The sequence below is a fragment of the Fragaria vesca genome, linkage group LG2 (genome assembly GCF_000184155.1).
Source record: "Fragaria vesca subsp. vesca linkage group LG2, FraVesHawaii_1.0, whole genome shotgun sequence".
In the NCBI taxonomy this organism is placed as follows: domain Eukaryota; kingdom Viridiplantae; phylum Streptophyta; class Magnoliopsida; order Rosales; family Rosaceae; genus Fragaria; species Fragaria vesca.
Window position 1 is genome coordinate 29392996 of NC_020492.1, and position 16341 is coordinate 29409336.

General features: G+C 38.1%; 1 protein-coding gene and 1 pseudogene across 2 annotated transcripts in view; one reads left to right on the plus strand and one right to left on the minus strand.

Annotated features, from left to right (window-relative positions):
* Positions 1 to 3779: 3779 nt before the first annotated feature.
* Positions 3780 to 8369, minus strand: LOC101313674 (monoglyceride lipase-like). Its single transcript, XM_004291640.1, has 3 exons — positions 8227 to 8369; positions 7308 to 7477; positions 3780 to 5364 (listed from the first exon to the last, which is right to left on the minus strand). Exon 3 carries the CDS (start codon positions 5174 to 5176, stop codon positions 4025 to 4027), a length of 1152 nt encoding a protein of 383 aa, XP_004291688.1. The 5' UTR covers positions 5177 to 5364; positions 7308 to 7477; positions 8227 to 8369; the 3' UTR covers positions 3780 to 4024.
* An 80-nt stretch (positions 8370 to 8449) lies between these two features.
* LOC101301077 overlaps positions 8450 to 16341 on the plus strand; it is a 10263-nt pseudogene continuing 2371 nt past the window's right edge. Inside the window, exons 1-6 of the transcript XR_184168.1 lie at positions 8450 to 8689; positions 9984 to 10442; positions 12551 to 12822; positions 13692 to 13765; positions 13828 to 14410; positions 14756 to 14938. The product of XR_184168.1 is annotated as an uncharacterized LOC101301077 (transcript). The remainder of the gene's footprint in view (positions 8690 to 9983; positions 10443 to 12550; positions 12823 to 13691; positions 13766 to 13827; positions 14411 to 14755; positions 14939 to 16341) is intronic.

A 16341-nucleotide genomic window follows, 5' to 3' on the forward strand; every position in this document is an offset into this window, starting at 1 on the left:
CTCTCTCTCTCTCTCTCTCTCTCTCTCTCTCTCTCTCTCTCTCTCTCTCTCTCTCTCTCTCTCTCTCTCTCTCTCTCTCTCTCTCTCTCTCTCTCTTCGTCTTCCTCCTCCCTCTCTTCTTCGATCTCGAATATCCGACCATGGCGGCGTCTCAGGCCAACACCAGCTCGACGACGATAGCTCGGCGCTGCTTGATAGATGATGAGGAAGTAGGCTCAACCTCGACGTCGCCAGATCGACGACGAAGCCTTAACCTCAACCTCGACGCCGTCGGTTCGACGACGATGCCTCGACCTCGACGTCGTCGGATCGACGACTACGCACCTTGACCTCGACGTCTATTACGTCCAATTCCATCAATGACAACTTCTGATTTGACCTCGACGGGATCTCTGAAACCAAATGGCTCGCCGGCTCATCCTCGTGGCTCGTCTGGTCCTTGACGGCTATGATCGCCTTCCGCCGGCGATTCGAGATCCGTATAGCTTAGTCGCCGCTGCTGACTCGATGACAAGTCCTGGATGACGCCGCTTCGAAGATGTCGCTCTTATTGGAGGTGACTGTTATGGTAAAATTCTAAGTGTAAATTTGCTACAATTTGTTTCTTTGGTTTTGAGAAAATATAAACAAAGATTAGGATGATGTTTTTTGTTAATTTGATAGTGAGTGAGAAATCATGCACATAATCATGTTATGATAATGTAGGAGATGAATGGAACGAGATTAATAAGTATGTTTCGGCCTCATTGTATGATAGCATATTTTGAACAATGCGATAGTACATTTTCATCATTGTGATAGTATATTGTCCCCACTATGATTGTCTATTTTTGACACATTGGTAATAGCTTTCATTATGCTTGGTAGTAGATTTTGTTGCCGAAAACATTAGCTATTGGTTTTGTTTGGAGGTAATAGTTTTTGTTGATGGTGGTAGTAGTTTTTGTTGATGGTGGTAGAAGCTTTTGTTACTTGCGGTAGCGGTAGTAGTTTTTGTTGCTGATGACAATATCTTTTGTGACTTTGTCAGAGGTCATTGGAAATCTCACTGTAGTAACTTTTGTGGCTGGGGGTAGTAGCTTTTATAGTTAGTGATAGTAGCTTTTTTTGTTGGTGACAGTAACTTTTGTTCTGCTTGGTAGTAGTTTTTCATATGCTCGGTAGTATCTTTTATAAGTGGTGATAGTAGCTTTTGTTCTATCTTGTAGTAGTTTTTCATTTGCTCGGTAATATCTTTAATAGCTAGTTATAGTAGCTTTTTTTGTTGGTGACAGTAGTTTTTCATATGCTCGGTAGTATCTTTTATAGCTGGTGACAATATCTTTTGTGACCTCCGGAGGTCATTGAAATCTCAACATAGTAGTTTTTGTTATGTTCAATAGTATTTTTTGTTGCTGGCAATAGTATCTTTTGTGACCTCGCCGGAGGTTGCCGGAAATCACACCATAGTAGCTTTTATAGCCGGTGGTAGTAGCTTTTATAGCCTGTGGTAGTAGCTTTTGTTGCTGGTGACAGTATCTTTTGCAATCGTCAGTAACATTGTCGGAGGTCGGCAGGAAACTTTGTCTGCAGTCGGCTGGAAACTTTGTCGGAGATCGGCCGGAGACCCGCCGGAGGTTGGCCGGAGATCTCGCTTGAGGTTGGCCGGAGATGATAGTAGGTGTTGACTTTTTACATTAGTGGCATTTTTGTAAATATAAAAAAGAAAATCTTTTTTTTTGTTGGATGGCAGTCTGTAATTATGTTGAACTTTAATACCTAATACAAAACCTTATTTAGGCTTGGGTGGACTTATGTGAGTAAAAATGTTGGGGTGGACCTATGTGGGAAAAAATGTCTCAAAATGGACTTATATATAATTAGCCCAAAATTAAACCTCCCCTCTTTGTAAAGGTACGTGAGTTATTTAATAAAAAGTTAAAAAAAAGAGAAATTATAAATACACACCTCTAATCTCTTAATACACACCTCTATTATTTTATATTTCAGATCATATTTATATGTATGTTTAATTACAAAAACATTCATCAATTACTAAGGAAAAAAAGAAAGAAAAAAAAACTTCATCTTCCCTAAAACATAGCTCTCTTCACTATTACTATGCATCAAAAGAAAAGAAATAAAAAAACCTCTTCTCCAAAATTCATCACCTGAATTTCGACTACTGTCGTAATCACATGTACTATTTGCTGATTCGTTTGATTTTTTTTTTATCAACTTTAGTTTTTATCTTGCAGACTAAAAACTAGTTTTTATGCTATTGTAATTCTATAAGTTTCTTAACTTTGAAAAAATTATATATGCTCAATATTTTATTTTTTTTCAAATTCTAACTGATTAATGTCGTATTAGAGATTTGGAGTTCGAATATAATATTATTATTTTGATTATAAATTGAAAATATGAAGAAAAAAATTTCTAACCTGATCAAAAAACTAACAGAAAATAAAAGAGAATACGTAAAGAGAGTTGTGAATAGTAAATATATAATAATTATATTAAATAACAGATTATTATTAGTTTTAGATACTGAGGGTATTTTAGGCAGTTTGAGATGTGTATTTAGTATAATATTGAAATGAAAAACTAGATAGGTAGTGTATTAAGTAAGGGGTATGTATTAAGAGATTAGGGGTGTGTATTTAAAATTACTCTAAAAAAAAATAAAACTTTTTTGGCTTCTGTTATAGATGATATTAATACACTATTTGTTTTGTTTAATTTTATTTAATTATAAAGTTACTTGCTTGATTTACATATTGAACGGAGAGAAAATATAAGTAGGATGATGCCTTAATTATGTTGTTTAACCCTTGCATCTTCTGATTTGATATACAACTCAAAAAGCTAGTATTAGGATCAAGAGAAAATCTTACGTGCGACGGCCGTGCCACGTGGACGGTGCAACTTACCAGTGGCAGGCCGACGCGTGTTTTTATTTTTATTTTCAACAGCTCTTCTTCTTCCTTCTGCTCTCTTCTCTGGAGAAACCGATCTCTTCTCCGGCGAACCGATCCCCTCTGGCGAAGCCAATCTCTTCTGCTCTCTTCTCCAGCGAAACCGATCCCCTCCGGCGAGCCAACGACGGGTGACAAGGATTCGTGGCAGCGGGTTTTACACGGGTTGGTGGAGGCGTGAGGGAGGCGCGGCTTAACGGCCGGAGGTTTCTGCAAAGTTGTGGCAGGTTGGAGCGGTGAGGGGGCGGCTGGGTAGAGGGAAAGAACACGCCAGAGGGGATCGGTTTCGCCAGAAAAGAGGATGCAAGGAAGAAGAAGAGCTGTGAAAAAAAAAAAAACACGCGTCAGCCTGCCACTGGTCGGTCGCACTGTCCATGTGGTACAGCCGTCGCACGTAAGATTTTCTCTAGGATCAAATGATTTTGACAAATCATGGTGTTGATGCAGTGGATTTGGCATATGTCTAACTTCTCTCATGAGTCATGAAAAAACTTGCTAGTGTATGTACATATCAGCTAGTTATCCTCTGATTGACAAAAAAAAAGCTAGTTATCCTCTGTCTTCACATTTCCTACTGAAATGTTTGTCTACCTCCATACGCTGCTAGATTTTGAGCAATTCAACAGCTAATTTGTTATCAAAATAAAGATCAAGCACATTTCTATAAGTCATATCATTCAAAACAAGCACATTCTTTATCCTTACATCAAAAAGTAAAATCAAGCACTTCAAATGAGGCTCTTCAACAGATAGGATTGCAGGGAAATACAAAATAAAAAACTTAGAAAGAGAGGACATTGCAGGCAAAAAGGATACCAGAATCTTTGTTTAACTACCGTTATTTTTTACTTAATATAAATTCATAGAAATCAGATCGATACAGAATCAATCTGCTCAATCAAATGTAAGTTACCAAATTGCCAATTGTAGGTCTGAAGTAACACAATAATCCAGCTACTCAGTACAAAATATGTTCAAGACTAGATAAATACAATAAATGCTCTTTTTCTTTCCTTGGAAAAAAAAAAATTAATGAAAAAGAAAACTAATAGCATGAAGAGTAAGGGCTAACTGGCTGTATACTTTGTGCTGTGTTCATTGAGCCATGATATGATGTCATTGAAAACTTGAACTATCATTTCATCCGGCTCACCCTCCAGAAGGGAATGATATGCATCCTCGTACAGGATTAGCTTCTTGTTAGAACTGCTTGCTTTCTCGTAGAGCGCTTTACTTACAGATGGATCAGTCACAATATCATCTTCTCCATGAAGGATTAATAATGGAAGAGAGACTTCTTCTAATCGGCTTTCTATCTCTTGGGTTGTATGGAGCATTTCTACAGCAGTCTGCAGGCGTGGGTTATCCCTGTAAGCAATAACATTGTAGGCCGTCAGTTCCCGTTTCTTCAAGTCTTTAAAGGCTGCCTCAGCCAGATTCTTTTGTGGAACCAACTTCTGCTTTGGAAGGAATTTCGCAACACCAATTAGGACTTGTGCTAGTAGCCATGGCGGGGCCATGTCATCTGCAATTCTGCACATAGGTGCAACTAGGATGGCACCATTCCATCCACTAGGTTGTTTTAGGTGAATCTTAAGAGCTACAGCTCCGCCCATGGACTGCCCGAAAAGAAAGCTTGGGAGAGTACTGAACTCAGGTTGCGTTTTGACTTTAGAAAAATGCTCAATGACATCATCTACGAGCCTTTCAAAGCTAGGAATATAACAATGCAGACCTTCTGAAAGACCAAATCCAGGGTAGTCCATTGCAAAAACTCCATAGCCAAATGATGCCAACTTCCTTGCGATTCCTTCAAAGAAAAACGTGCAAGTATCCCCATAACCATGACAGTAACAAAGTATTGCTTTGGGCTGAGATGTCTCTGGAAGCCAACTCTTGGAGAAGATCTCCAATCCCCTGGAGTTCACTTCATATGACTCTTTCATTTTAAGTCCATCAGTTGGTGTCTTGAATAATATATGATCAATTTTAAGCTGAATGTCCTTAAAAGCTTCACGAACTCTCCTTCTGGCCGGAGCTTCATCCATGTTAGTATCCAGAAGCTTCTGCAATTTATCATCAACACCTGGCAACCTAACTTGGGGTGCCATTACTTCTATGCTCTTCTTTCTCTTTGTTGGGGAACAACACTCGGGCCTGAACTCCCTAGAACTCTTTATTTTTTGGAGGGTTTCGAAATTCAGTTGGTGTTTAATCATGACAGTTAAAAGAATGACAATTGTAATCCGAAACGAGCATTAAGCAGCAAGTCTTTCCGGGAGGATGTAGTGATGGAAGAATTGGTGATGATGGTCAAAGTGCAGCGAGATTACAGAGGTTGATCTAAAACTCCTTTTGGGTCTCAATTCCTGCGGCCTCTTTGGCTAAGCAGCTTGGGACTCAAAATCTGCAGAAGAAAAAGAATACATGTATATATGTGAATGCCCAAAGATATAGGAAGAAATAAACAGTGCAAGATATTTAACTATTCCAGTATATATATATGTTTTCCTATTTGATGCTTCAAATGGTGCTCTTGTACAAGCATCTACATGTTTGCATTATTCTTCAATTTTCTTAACAGTGACCAAATTAGCCGGAGGACTACTGTAGCACATTTCAGGGACTTTGTTTATGGAACAAATGTGATTATACACCATAGGTATTCCTACAGATTGACTCAAACCAAAGAAGATACAACTCTCAGAAATTAAATTCTACACTTCAAAATCCCACTTCACAGTTTGTCCCTTACATCATGTAAGGCTATCGGACATCAAAACCTTAAGTTATTTAGGGAACACACAAACAATGTATATCGATTCAATATTTTCCCTGCCAGACAATCAAAAATGTAAACATATAGGTACACAACCATGTACCTTGCAAATAACAAATAAGTGGAAAATGGAGATGGGGAGCTGAACCCAAAACCTCCTGCAACTATCACTTTCAGTCTTGTCTTCTTTTCTTTTAACTTTTGACTTTGACAAGAATTGAAGTTTTATCACCGAAAACAACACTATAATGAACTAGAGGACAGGACGTGCACTTTCACAGCACCAGAGAAAAGAAAAGCTCTAATAAGCCTAAAGTATATAACTGTTTAAAGAACGAATTTTCAAGGTAATAACACAAACTTGATAAGGAATAGTATCTGAATTCCACAATGAGTGATTCCGACAAACCACCCCCCCCCCCCCCCCCCAACTCTATATTTTTAAATTTCAATACATCTATATAACCCGGAATTACTGCCAACATTTCTTCAGCCCCAAAAGGGTTTTGACTTTCTTTCCTCCATCTAAACCCCAGAACTGAAACAGTATCCCCTGGCATGCAAGGACTACGCTAAAGGTATGGCCTACAGTGGAATATTGAACGAGCAAGCATTTCTTTAGGAGGAACCTTGGTGTCCAAATTTGATTAATAAAATATTTGTGAACTCATATTTATTGTAAGGGTAACTGTTAAAAGACTTTCTCTAAATGCCAAGACCCTATCATCTCCCCAGAAGGAAACTAGGTGCACCATCTAGCTTTAATGACAGAGAAGGAAACTTTCCATTTCCAAAATCTTTGAGATTCCTAAATCCCAAGTTTTGGAAATAAGCAAAAACACCACTTATTCCTTATCACTCTATGCCACAAGGAATCTGGTTCCAATTGATATCTCCACAACCACTTCCCAAGCTAGGTGTAATAATTAATTTCAATAAAGATATTATTTCCAATGTCTTTCAAGAAAGGTCTTGAGTTCTCTACAAGTTCCCAAGGAAGGCCTTATAAACTTGTCACCAAGGGGAAGGGCCTGAACCCCCATACTTTAATAAACTCTGATCTTCTTTGAAATCAACCAGATATATGTTTTGTTTATCAATGCATTGATAATCTTATAATCAACAATGTCATAAGCTGGGAAATTAAGTTTATACTTGATACTACTGAGAGTAAGTCTCTCCTTCATTTACTGACAGTAAATAGAAGTGGGAAAGAAACACACATGGTTCAATGGTTACATAACAGCGAAGGTCAACTATATTGTGGGTTTCTATGAGCTTGCAGTTCACTATGATAGCACCAAATAGAAACTTTACAGTGACAACTCAGAATAAGACATATTTTGACTTGAAGTAATCACCTAGCACAAGCATGGTATTAGTATACAGCTTAAACAATAGCATATATAAAAGGAAAGAAAAAAGCAAAAACAAAAAACCATAAAATATGCATTTCCTCCCAACCACAAGAAAGAATTTACACAATAGGCACATACATGTCTGAAAGTAATGAGAATGATCAGTTCTGGAGATAGACAAGTCACAAATGGAATACGAAAGCGATTCATTACCTTCTCCGTTAATAGCCTCCTCCTTCTTTATGATCTGATCTGTTGAGAGATACTTGAACTTGGTCAAGGTCAGGCACACGATGTTGCTCTAACTCAATCTCCAAATTGATAATGAGAATCAAAAGCTAAAAGTAGTACAGCTCCAGGCATCATTCATAAGAAAACAAAACCTATTCGCAATAAAAATCAGAACAATAATCATCAGAAACCAGCCTTGACATTCAACATATCCCTTACTCTTGACAAGAATCTTCTATCTGTAAGGAGACTGATTTCGCACATGTTTTGCATTCTAAACCTTATGCTGTTTAGGCTTCTAATCTCAGAAACGAATAAAAAACAGAACAAAAGAATCAAACTTGAACTCCATCTGTCTCATCTAACAAAACTTATCTGGGTCCTTCAGATTATACTAGTTTATGTTTGTCATCTTCGCAAAATTGTTTCTAGTTACTTTCATCCTGTGATTCATCTAGGCTTCAAGTTAACATCAATAGAATTTATGGTCTCTTCTTTTAAAAACCAAGTCCTAAGAAAAGACTTGCGAGATCTTAATGTCAAAAATCATCTCAATCCTTCTACTGCCAGTCATCGTCAGTAGAATAGTAGAATGCAAACAACAAATTCACAACGTTTTTTCATGTCCCATAATTTCTTAGCCACCAAACAAAACCAAATTCACATTTAGACAACAAACCATAACTCCGAAGAACTCTCAAATCTGATCAACTCATCTATGAGACGGGTCTTAATAGACATGTTCAAAGGAAAATAATTTCACTTCAGCTGAGTTTAACTGATTTGAATTAGGCTCTGTCTCAACCTATACAATTGAACGAGGAAAAGCTGTGATTTGACTATTTCTGGGGAAGGCCACAGATTCAAGAGACCAAATGGAAACAAAAAGGTGATCACTTACAGAACAACCGAACAGTTTGAGTTGATGATCGGCGTCTGGAATTGAATGAAGTGAAGAAGCTTTCGGATGTAGTTGGGTCCGAGACAAAAGCTTTCTGTTTTGCTTCTTCTTCTTCTTCTGGTTTGTTTTTATGTTTTTGTTTTGAGCGCAAATGCGACCAAAACAGAAAGTTTGAGCGCATATGTCACCATACAATTCGTACACCTTAATAGAAACCAGACAAAAATGGAACGCGCCCCACGCGCCAAGAGTTTGGCGTTCTGGGCTCTAGTCGGTGGATTGCTTGGTGGCCGCCATGGCCAATTTCATGGATTTCATTCCTATCCTTGATCTGCATTTGGCGTTCGCGGCATCGGATGACGAATCTCACAGCTTGCTATTGGTCTTCTCCTGCACCCTTGGAATGGGTGACCCTGGTGTTTCAAAACTTAGTGTCTTTCGCTTTGTGTTCTTACGGCAACGAGTACGTATTTCCTACTATTAGACCTTTGCTCTTTCAACTTATTTGCTATTACATCTTTGCATGTTGCAGTTTACAAAAGGTAAGTGGGGTTTCTGCTTATTTACTAGACCCTTCAAATCGTAATCTTAATCTCGTGGAAACAATGGTGAGTGTTGTTACGGGTTGTCTTGATCTCCAGTGATATGTGATTGGTGACTGTTTTCTAGAAATCGTGCTTGATAAGCTGTCTGGGGGTTTCAATTGGAACCCAATTAAGAGGACTATGAACTTGCCAGGTGTTTTGATTAAAGCTCTAGGAATTGCTGTTGACCACAGCTCTCAGTCTAATAATAATCTTATTTCATGAAGATTTGTACTTGGAATAGCCGGGGAAGTTCCTGGTCAAACAAATTTCTATGCCTCTATTTTAGATATTGATGTCCTCTGTATCTTGGATACTAGGGCCTCTACAGGTATAATTATTAAGACCATGAAACTTCCTTTTGATACTCAATATGTTATTCCTGCAAGAGGGCAATGTGGTGGCCTCCTTTTACTCTGGAAATCTAGGATGGTTAACATTGATATTATCATGCCTCATGATCGTTTTATTCATTGCATGATCACTGAGATTGCTACCAACAATTCCTTGTATACTACCTTTGTGTATATTTTTCCTCAAAAGGAAAAACAAACAGGTCTTTGGAATGAAATTCTAGCCATGAAGCCTGTGAATGATGAACCCTGGTTAATTATGGGTGATTTTAATAACATTATTAGTCTCAATGAAAAATCTGGTGCTAACCAGTCGGTTACGAACCACATGATTAATTTTACAGTTTTCCTAAATAAAATGTTTGTTCTTTAGATGCCTCTGGTGTTCCTTTTACTTGGTCAAATTGTCATAAGGACAATACAATTATTTATGAAAGATTGGACCGAGTGCAAATGCAGGTTTGATTAATCTGTTTCCGGATATGACTTTAGTTAATTATCCCATCAATTCTTCTGATCATGGTCCAATTTGCCTAAATCTTTATTCAAGGTCCTGAAATTTTCATAAACCCTTCAGGTTTGAGGCTATGTGGTTATCCCACAATGATTTCAAGAGGTTAACGACTGAAATTTGGGTCAGAACCTTGACAGTGACCCTTTAAAGAACTTTTTGGCGATTTCTAGTAGTTATGCCAAGGTTTTGAAAACTTGGAATAAAAATGTTTTTGGAGACTTGTTCAAAAAACTTAAGGATCTTCAAGAAGAGAGTAGTTTGATTCAACAACAACTTATGAACTCTCCTTTTTCTGTTGTTTTGCAGGAGAAAAATGCTAAAGTTAAATCACGAATTGCTTAAGATGTACAGTGATGAGGAACTTTACTGGGCTCAAAAAGCAAGAGCTAATTGGCTTAGCTTGGGAGATAAAAATACTATATTCTTTCAGACTCGAGCTAATATAAGGAAGAAAAAGACTTTTGTTACAAAAGTTAAAGATGAGTCTGGTGTTTGGTTAAATAGTCAAGAACATATTGCTAAATATTTTGTGCATAACTTTAAAAGGAGATTCTCCTTAGATCTTTGTCCGAATATGAACTCTATGATGACTTTTTTGGATTGTTTGTCTCCTGGTATCTCTACTGATGATAACTCCTTGCTTACTCAACAGGTGAATGACACTGAAATTTTGGAAGCTTTAAATTCAATTGGCCCCTTGAAAGCACCTGGACGGCTGGACCGGATGGACTACATGCCATATTCTACCAAAAGTGCTGGACTGAGGTAAAAAGCTGCATCATTCCTTTGATTAAAGGTTTCTTCCAGCATGGTCTGAACATTGAGCTGTTAAATCATACCAATATTGCTTTGATTCCTAAAAAAGATAATCCTGAAACTGCGGCTGATTTTAGACCTACTAGCTTGTGTAATGTTTGTTACAAGATCATTACCAAAATTTTAGTTAAGAGACTTAGACCTCTTCTGGAAAAGTGTATTTCTAAAAACCAAGGTGCCTTTGCACCAGGAAGATCCATTCAGGATAACATTTAAATTGCTCATGAGTTGTTCTCAGACTTTCAGCGAAAAAAAGGGAACTTAGGTGCAATGGCAGTCAAACTTGACCTTGAGAAAGCTTATGATTTCTTAAATTGGAATTATATCGAGGCTTGTCTCCATAAATTTGGGTTCAATACACATTGGATTTCTCTGATAACGAAATGTATCACTACTGCTTCTTTTTCTATATTGGTTAATGGCAAGTCTGAAGATTGGTTTAAACCTTCAAGAGGAATCAGACAAGGTGATCCCTTATCCCCTTGTATCTTTATCTTAGCTATGGAACCCCTCATTCGACACCTAAATAGTTTATCAACCAGAAGTAAAACCCATGTTGGTATGCTTTCTTCCTGGCTAGGTTTTAGGATTTCAAACCTAATGTTTGCTGATGACTGCCTTATTTTTGGGAAAGCTTCTCCCAAAGCCGCTAGAAATATTCTTACTGTTTTGAATAATTTCTCTGCTGCCTCTGGTCAGAAAATAAACTTTGACAAGTCTTCTTTGTATTTCTCTCCAAAGGTCAGTAATGTGACCAAGGTTAATATAGTTAGTATATTAGCTATACAACAGAAAGCTACCGTAGGCAAGTATCTTGGCATTCACAATGTGATTTTCTGGAAAGACCCTTCAAATGCAAAGGAACTTATGCTCAGAATTTCAAAAAAGTTAGCAGGTTGGAAAAAAGGTACTCTTTCTAGAGCAGGCAGATCGACTCTTATTAAATCTAATTTGTCGGGCATGCCTATTAATGTTATATCTTGTTTTAAATGCTCTCCTAAAATTACAAATGCTATTGATAAGGAAGCTAGAAATTTTTTCTGGAATTGCAATGGGAGTCCTCCTGTGGCTTGGAGCCAAATTTGCTGCCCTAAACATGTGGGTGGACTTGGCATTAGACCAAGTGCTTACTTTAATAATGCTGCTATTGCCAAACTTGGCTGGAAAATTAGTAAGGAACCAGAAAATTGGTGGGCTCAGATTATGAGGAAAAAATATTTGAGAAAGGTGAATTTCTTTCAAGCAAAAAAGAAGCAAGCTAGCTCTTTGGCTTGGAAGGGAATCCTTGATTGCAGAGATCTTCTTACTCAAGGGTTGAGATGGACTGTTGGCAATGGAAGAAGTATCAACTTCTGGACCTTAAATTGGGTTTTCCCTTTTCCTCTAAGTAATCTTCTCAATGATAGTCAAAAAGCTAGTATTTCTGTTGCCGATTTTATGACTAACAAGTGTTGGAATAAGCAAAAACTCTTGCAGGTACTAGATCATAGCATTGTAAACTAGATATTGGGCATTCCTATTCCTGTGTGTGATCCGGAAGATGAACTTATTTGGGGACCCTCTTCTAATGGAAATTTCTCAATCAAAACAGCAACTTGGTTACAAGGTAAGGATCAAAATGTTCATGCTAATGCAGATCTTTTAAGGAAAATGTGGTGATCGATTATTCCACCAAAAGTAAAAATATTTAGTTGGCTTCTCTTAAGAGGCAGATTGAAAACTAAGGATAGACTTTCAAGGTTCAGCTACATCAATAATAATTCTTGTCCGCTTTGCAATAACGATAATGAAACTGCTGATCATATTTTTGGTTGTTGTGTTTTCTCACAAGATGTCTGGAGAATTGCAGGCATTGATAATCTAGTTGACTAGAGCAATGGAATTTTGCATAATATGAGAAGCCTTTCTGGCAATAATCCCTATGATAAAGATTTATTTGCCAAACTTCTTCTTTGTTGGCAAATATGGAAAAGAAGAAATGATTGCGTTTTTAGAAACTTAACTCCCAAGTCTTTTGATACAGTTCAAGTGGCTCTTCATTACTTACATTCCTACAGGAACCATAATTCGGGGCTTGTTGGATTTTCTACTCAAAACCCTCTTGCCATAATTAAATGGCATCCACCACCCCCGAATTTTTGCAAATTAAACTTTGATGGCTCTGTTAACCATATGAACTCGGCTGCTACTGGCTTTATTATCATAGATGATAAAGGTCAGTTTGTAGTTGCCGGTGTGAAAAGAGTTGGTTCCTCAAGTATTCCAACAGTTGAAGTTGCTCCTTTAAGAGAAGGACTTCTAAAAAGCAAGAGAGAAGCACATCAAGAAGGTAAATGGTAGAAGGAGACTCAAAGTTGGTGATTGACTGCATTAATGGCACTTGTGCTACCCTTTGGAGACTCAAGACAATGGTAGAAAACATTAAGCAAATATGCGAATGTTTTGAGAGCTGCTATTTTCAACATGTTTTTCGAGAAGCTAACTTCCCGGTGGATGCCTTTGCAAACTTGGGTACATAAGTAACATGGATATTGACTTGGAAGGATCTTGTCCTCTTCAAATTAGAAATGCTTTATTGTTTGACCGTTTAGGGTCATGTTGTACTCGAGGTTCTATTTTGTAATTTACTTTTCGTATCAAAAACAACAAAAAAACAATTCATACACCTTATATTCAACTCTAGGTTTTTTTTTTTTATTATCATTAAATAAAGAATAAGAGAGATAAGTCATCCTTGACATATCATCACGAGTAAGACTAATTCTTAGTAAAGTTTCGAAAATTCTTCTATACACCATAGTATACATGCACGGTTTCAGCAACATTTATCAAGTAATTTGTGTTCTTGATTTTTATAGTAAACATCTTTAGTAGTCTTCTTGATGTTATCTATTGGTGTTTGATAAAGCAAGTATTATTGTTGCAGCAACATGGCTTCTAAAGTATTATTCTTACTTTATCAATCACTGTAGCACTACAGCATAGCTTAGCAGCATGTTGTATATGAATTTGTCCTACTGTTCTCAATTTTTGTTGGATTCAAATAGTGCCTTGAATCCTCTATAAATACATCAATCTAAATCAACATACATGTGAGACAAAAAGAGAGAAACCCCCTCAAACCCTAGCGTTGCTGCGATCAACTTTCTCCTCTCTCATTCATAATCGCTATTATGTCCTCCATTGACACCGTCACAGCGTCCTTCGCCGCCTCCTTGGCTTTGGCTAACGGTGGAAAAGTGCCAGATTTGGGGAAGATAGGAGGAGGTCCTGTGAGACATTCATCCCAATCTTTTCTTCTTGCTAAGCCACTCACGTTGTGTTGTGGATCCAGAAGATTCAAGTCGCACTTTGGCCGTGCTTGGGTGGTGCAGTGGAATTTCTGAATTCAGGAGAGCGTGATCTCCTCCTCGTCTCCTTCGAATCTGAGAAGGATCGAAAAAAAGTTCTAAAGGGTGGCGCATGGTGCTTTGACCACGTACGTGTTTGTCTTGAGGTGTATGATGGGATTACTCCTATGGCCGACGTTCTTATACGTCATGTGAGGATGTGGGTGATCGTCTCTTTGATCCCCCCTCGGTACGAGGAGTGTGATAACCTTCGTTTGATTGGTAACCTTCTTGGAGGATACTTGGATTATGATCATACAATTCAAAAGGGAGTGATGAAGATCTTGTTTACCCACGACATCTATAAACCAGTTCTTTTAGAGAGGCAGGTTCATCTGGATCTAAGGGTGGAGCCGATGTTAAAGTTTGATTTTGTACATCTTCTGGGTAGATGTTATGTCTGCAATATGATCACACGTGCTGGAGAAAAGTGTGATGGAACTCATACCATCTTAGGTACATCCAAAGGCATTAATTTTGGTGCTCAGCCAAAACTAGGTTATGCCTTTTTGGCAAAGCCCATCGCTGGTGTGGCTATCAATCCAGCGCCGGTGGTTTCCTCATCTTTGGTAGTGAAGAGAAAGCATGTGGTACATTGACTGGAGCATACTGAAGCATCAGAAATTGATGAATCTGGTCTTCGACGTATGGGCTCTTCTTCGGGGTCTGGTAACTCTACTCTTGAGAATGAGGTTGCCTCCGAATTAGAGACATCTCCTATTGTGTTAGAAGCTGTTGTTGGGAAAGATGTGGTATTTTCTACTACTCCCTCAAAGAAATGAGGACGTAGTGGGGGTTGCTTTCCCTTCCCAAAGAAAATCATCAAGGCTATTCTGGGCGGTAAACTTATCAAACTACAAATTGAATCTTTAGGTTTGGTCGACACAAGTGGGAATGATGAGCCTCTTGTGACCCTGAAGAAGAAGTTGGGTGGTCGTCTGGGTAGCAGGAATAAGGAATCTCGGTCTACCAAAAAGACAGAGGCTCCTCTGCATATTACTTACCTGATTGCTGCCAAGGTGGGTGACAAGGCAAGCCCTAATGCCAAGGGCAAGGGCAAGACTTAGAATTTGGGTTGCCCTTAGCCCGAGCATCAGAGGTAGATTTACTACTTATTTCTTAAGCTTATTATGTCTATATTAATTGAGGTCTTAGGCAGCTAATATTCTGTTCGAAGGACTTAGGTAGTCAGTTTTAATTCTTTTGCTTCAGGCTCTCTTTGAGCCTATGTGTAATCAGTAAAGGTACCTATCTTGGTGCTTGTAAGCCTCCCTTAACATACTCTGTGGATGATGACATTTTGATGTATGTGCATTTTGGCCATTGATTAAGCAATATAATTTATCCTTTTTTTACAAAAAAAAAAACAACATACATGTGAGACCTGTAAGTTTAATGAACTAGCTTAGGAAATTACCCTTAAGTCAAAACTGCACATTCCCTTTTTCTCTTATTCTATCTAATATATTTCTTCAACTTCATTGACAAAAAAGGTTAGCTTGAGTCTCTTTTATTTATTCCAAATGTCAGTTCAAACAAGGAGTCAAGGACTTATATATCCTATTAGAAATCACATTATGGGGCAGAACCTGACTAGCTATAACGTGGTTGTGAACGCAGCTTATAAGCTGTTCCAAGACTATCTGAATTCCAAGAAAGGGCGACATGGTGCTTCAAGTGATTCAAAAGAATCAGGGGGAAATATAACAAAGAAGAACCTGAAGAGAATACAAGGGGAAAACAACAGATCATTGGGCCTTTTGCTACCATTGTGGAGAAGTTGGACATGTCAAAACAAAGTGTCCTCATAGAGAAGTTTCTGGATCAGTAGCTACGCATCAAAACTGACCACCAAGGCCTGCAAAACAGTGAGACAACACAGCAGAATATGCAACAACCACAAAGAGGAACTTTTCGCACGGCAAATAAGGGAAATCGTTGCCGCGGCGCTGGACATGGCCAATATTACTCGTGGAGGAAGAGTCTTTGCAGTGACAAGACACAAGGAAGAAGATCCAAATATTACACTTGAGGTACTAATCTTTTATCTCTTGAAACTAGTCTTAATAGATACTGGTGCATCACACTCCTTTATTTCAACTTACTTTGCTGAATTAAATCTAGAATCTCAAATATTAGCTGAACCCTTGCATCTAAAAACACCCTTAGGGGAGGGAGCACTAGTGGTAATGAATTGGTTGCGAGTACATCGTTCCCTAATTGATTGTGATAGAAGAGAAAGAGTAAAACCATCAGAAGGAGGAGACTTAGTTATATGACTTGATGAGTCTGTTATATTGAAGCATTGCTTTTAGAATAAGAGTGTTGTTGTGTTATGGTCTTGGAAAAATTTCAGTTTACTACCCTGAACTTTAGGTTTAAAATCAGTCTGATACCTCATCTTTTTTTAATCAGTTTCATACCTAAACTTTTAAAATGACATCAATCTCGACCAAAAT

Bases quoted from the DNA above. Each gene is read 5' to 3' on its own strand.
- LOC101313674 (XM_004291640.1), bottom strand. From the start codon at position 5,176: ATGATTAAACACCAACTGAATTTCGAAACCCTCCAAAAAATAAAGAGT.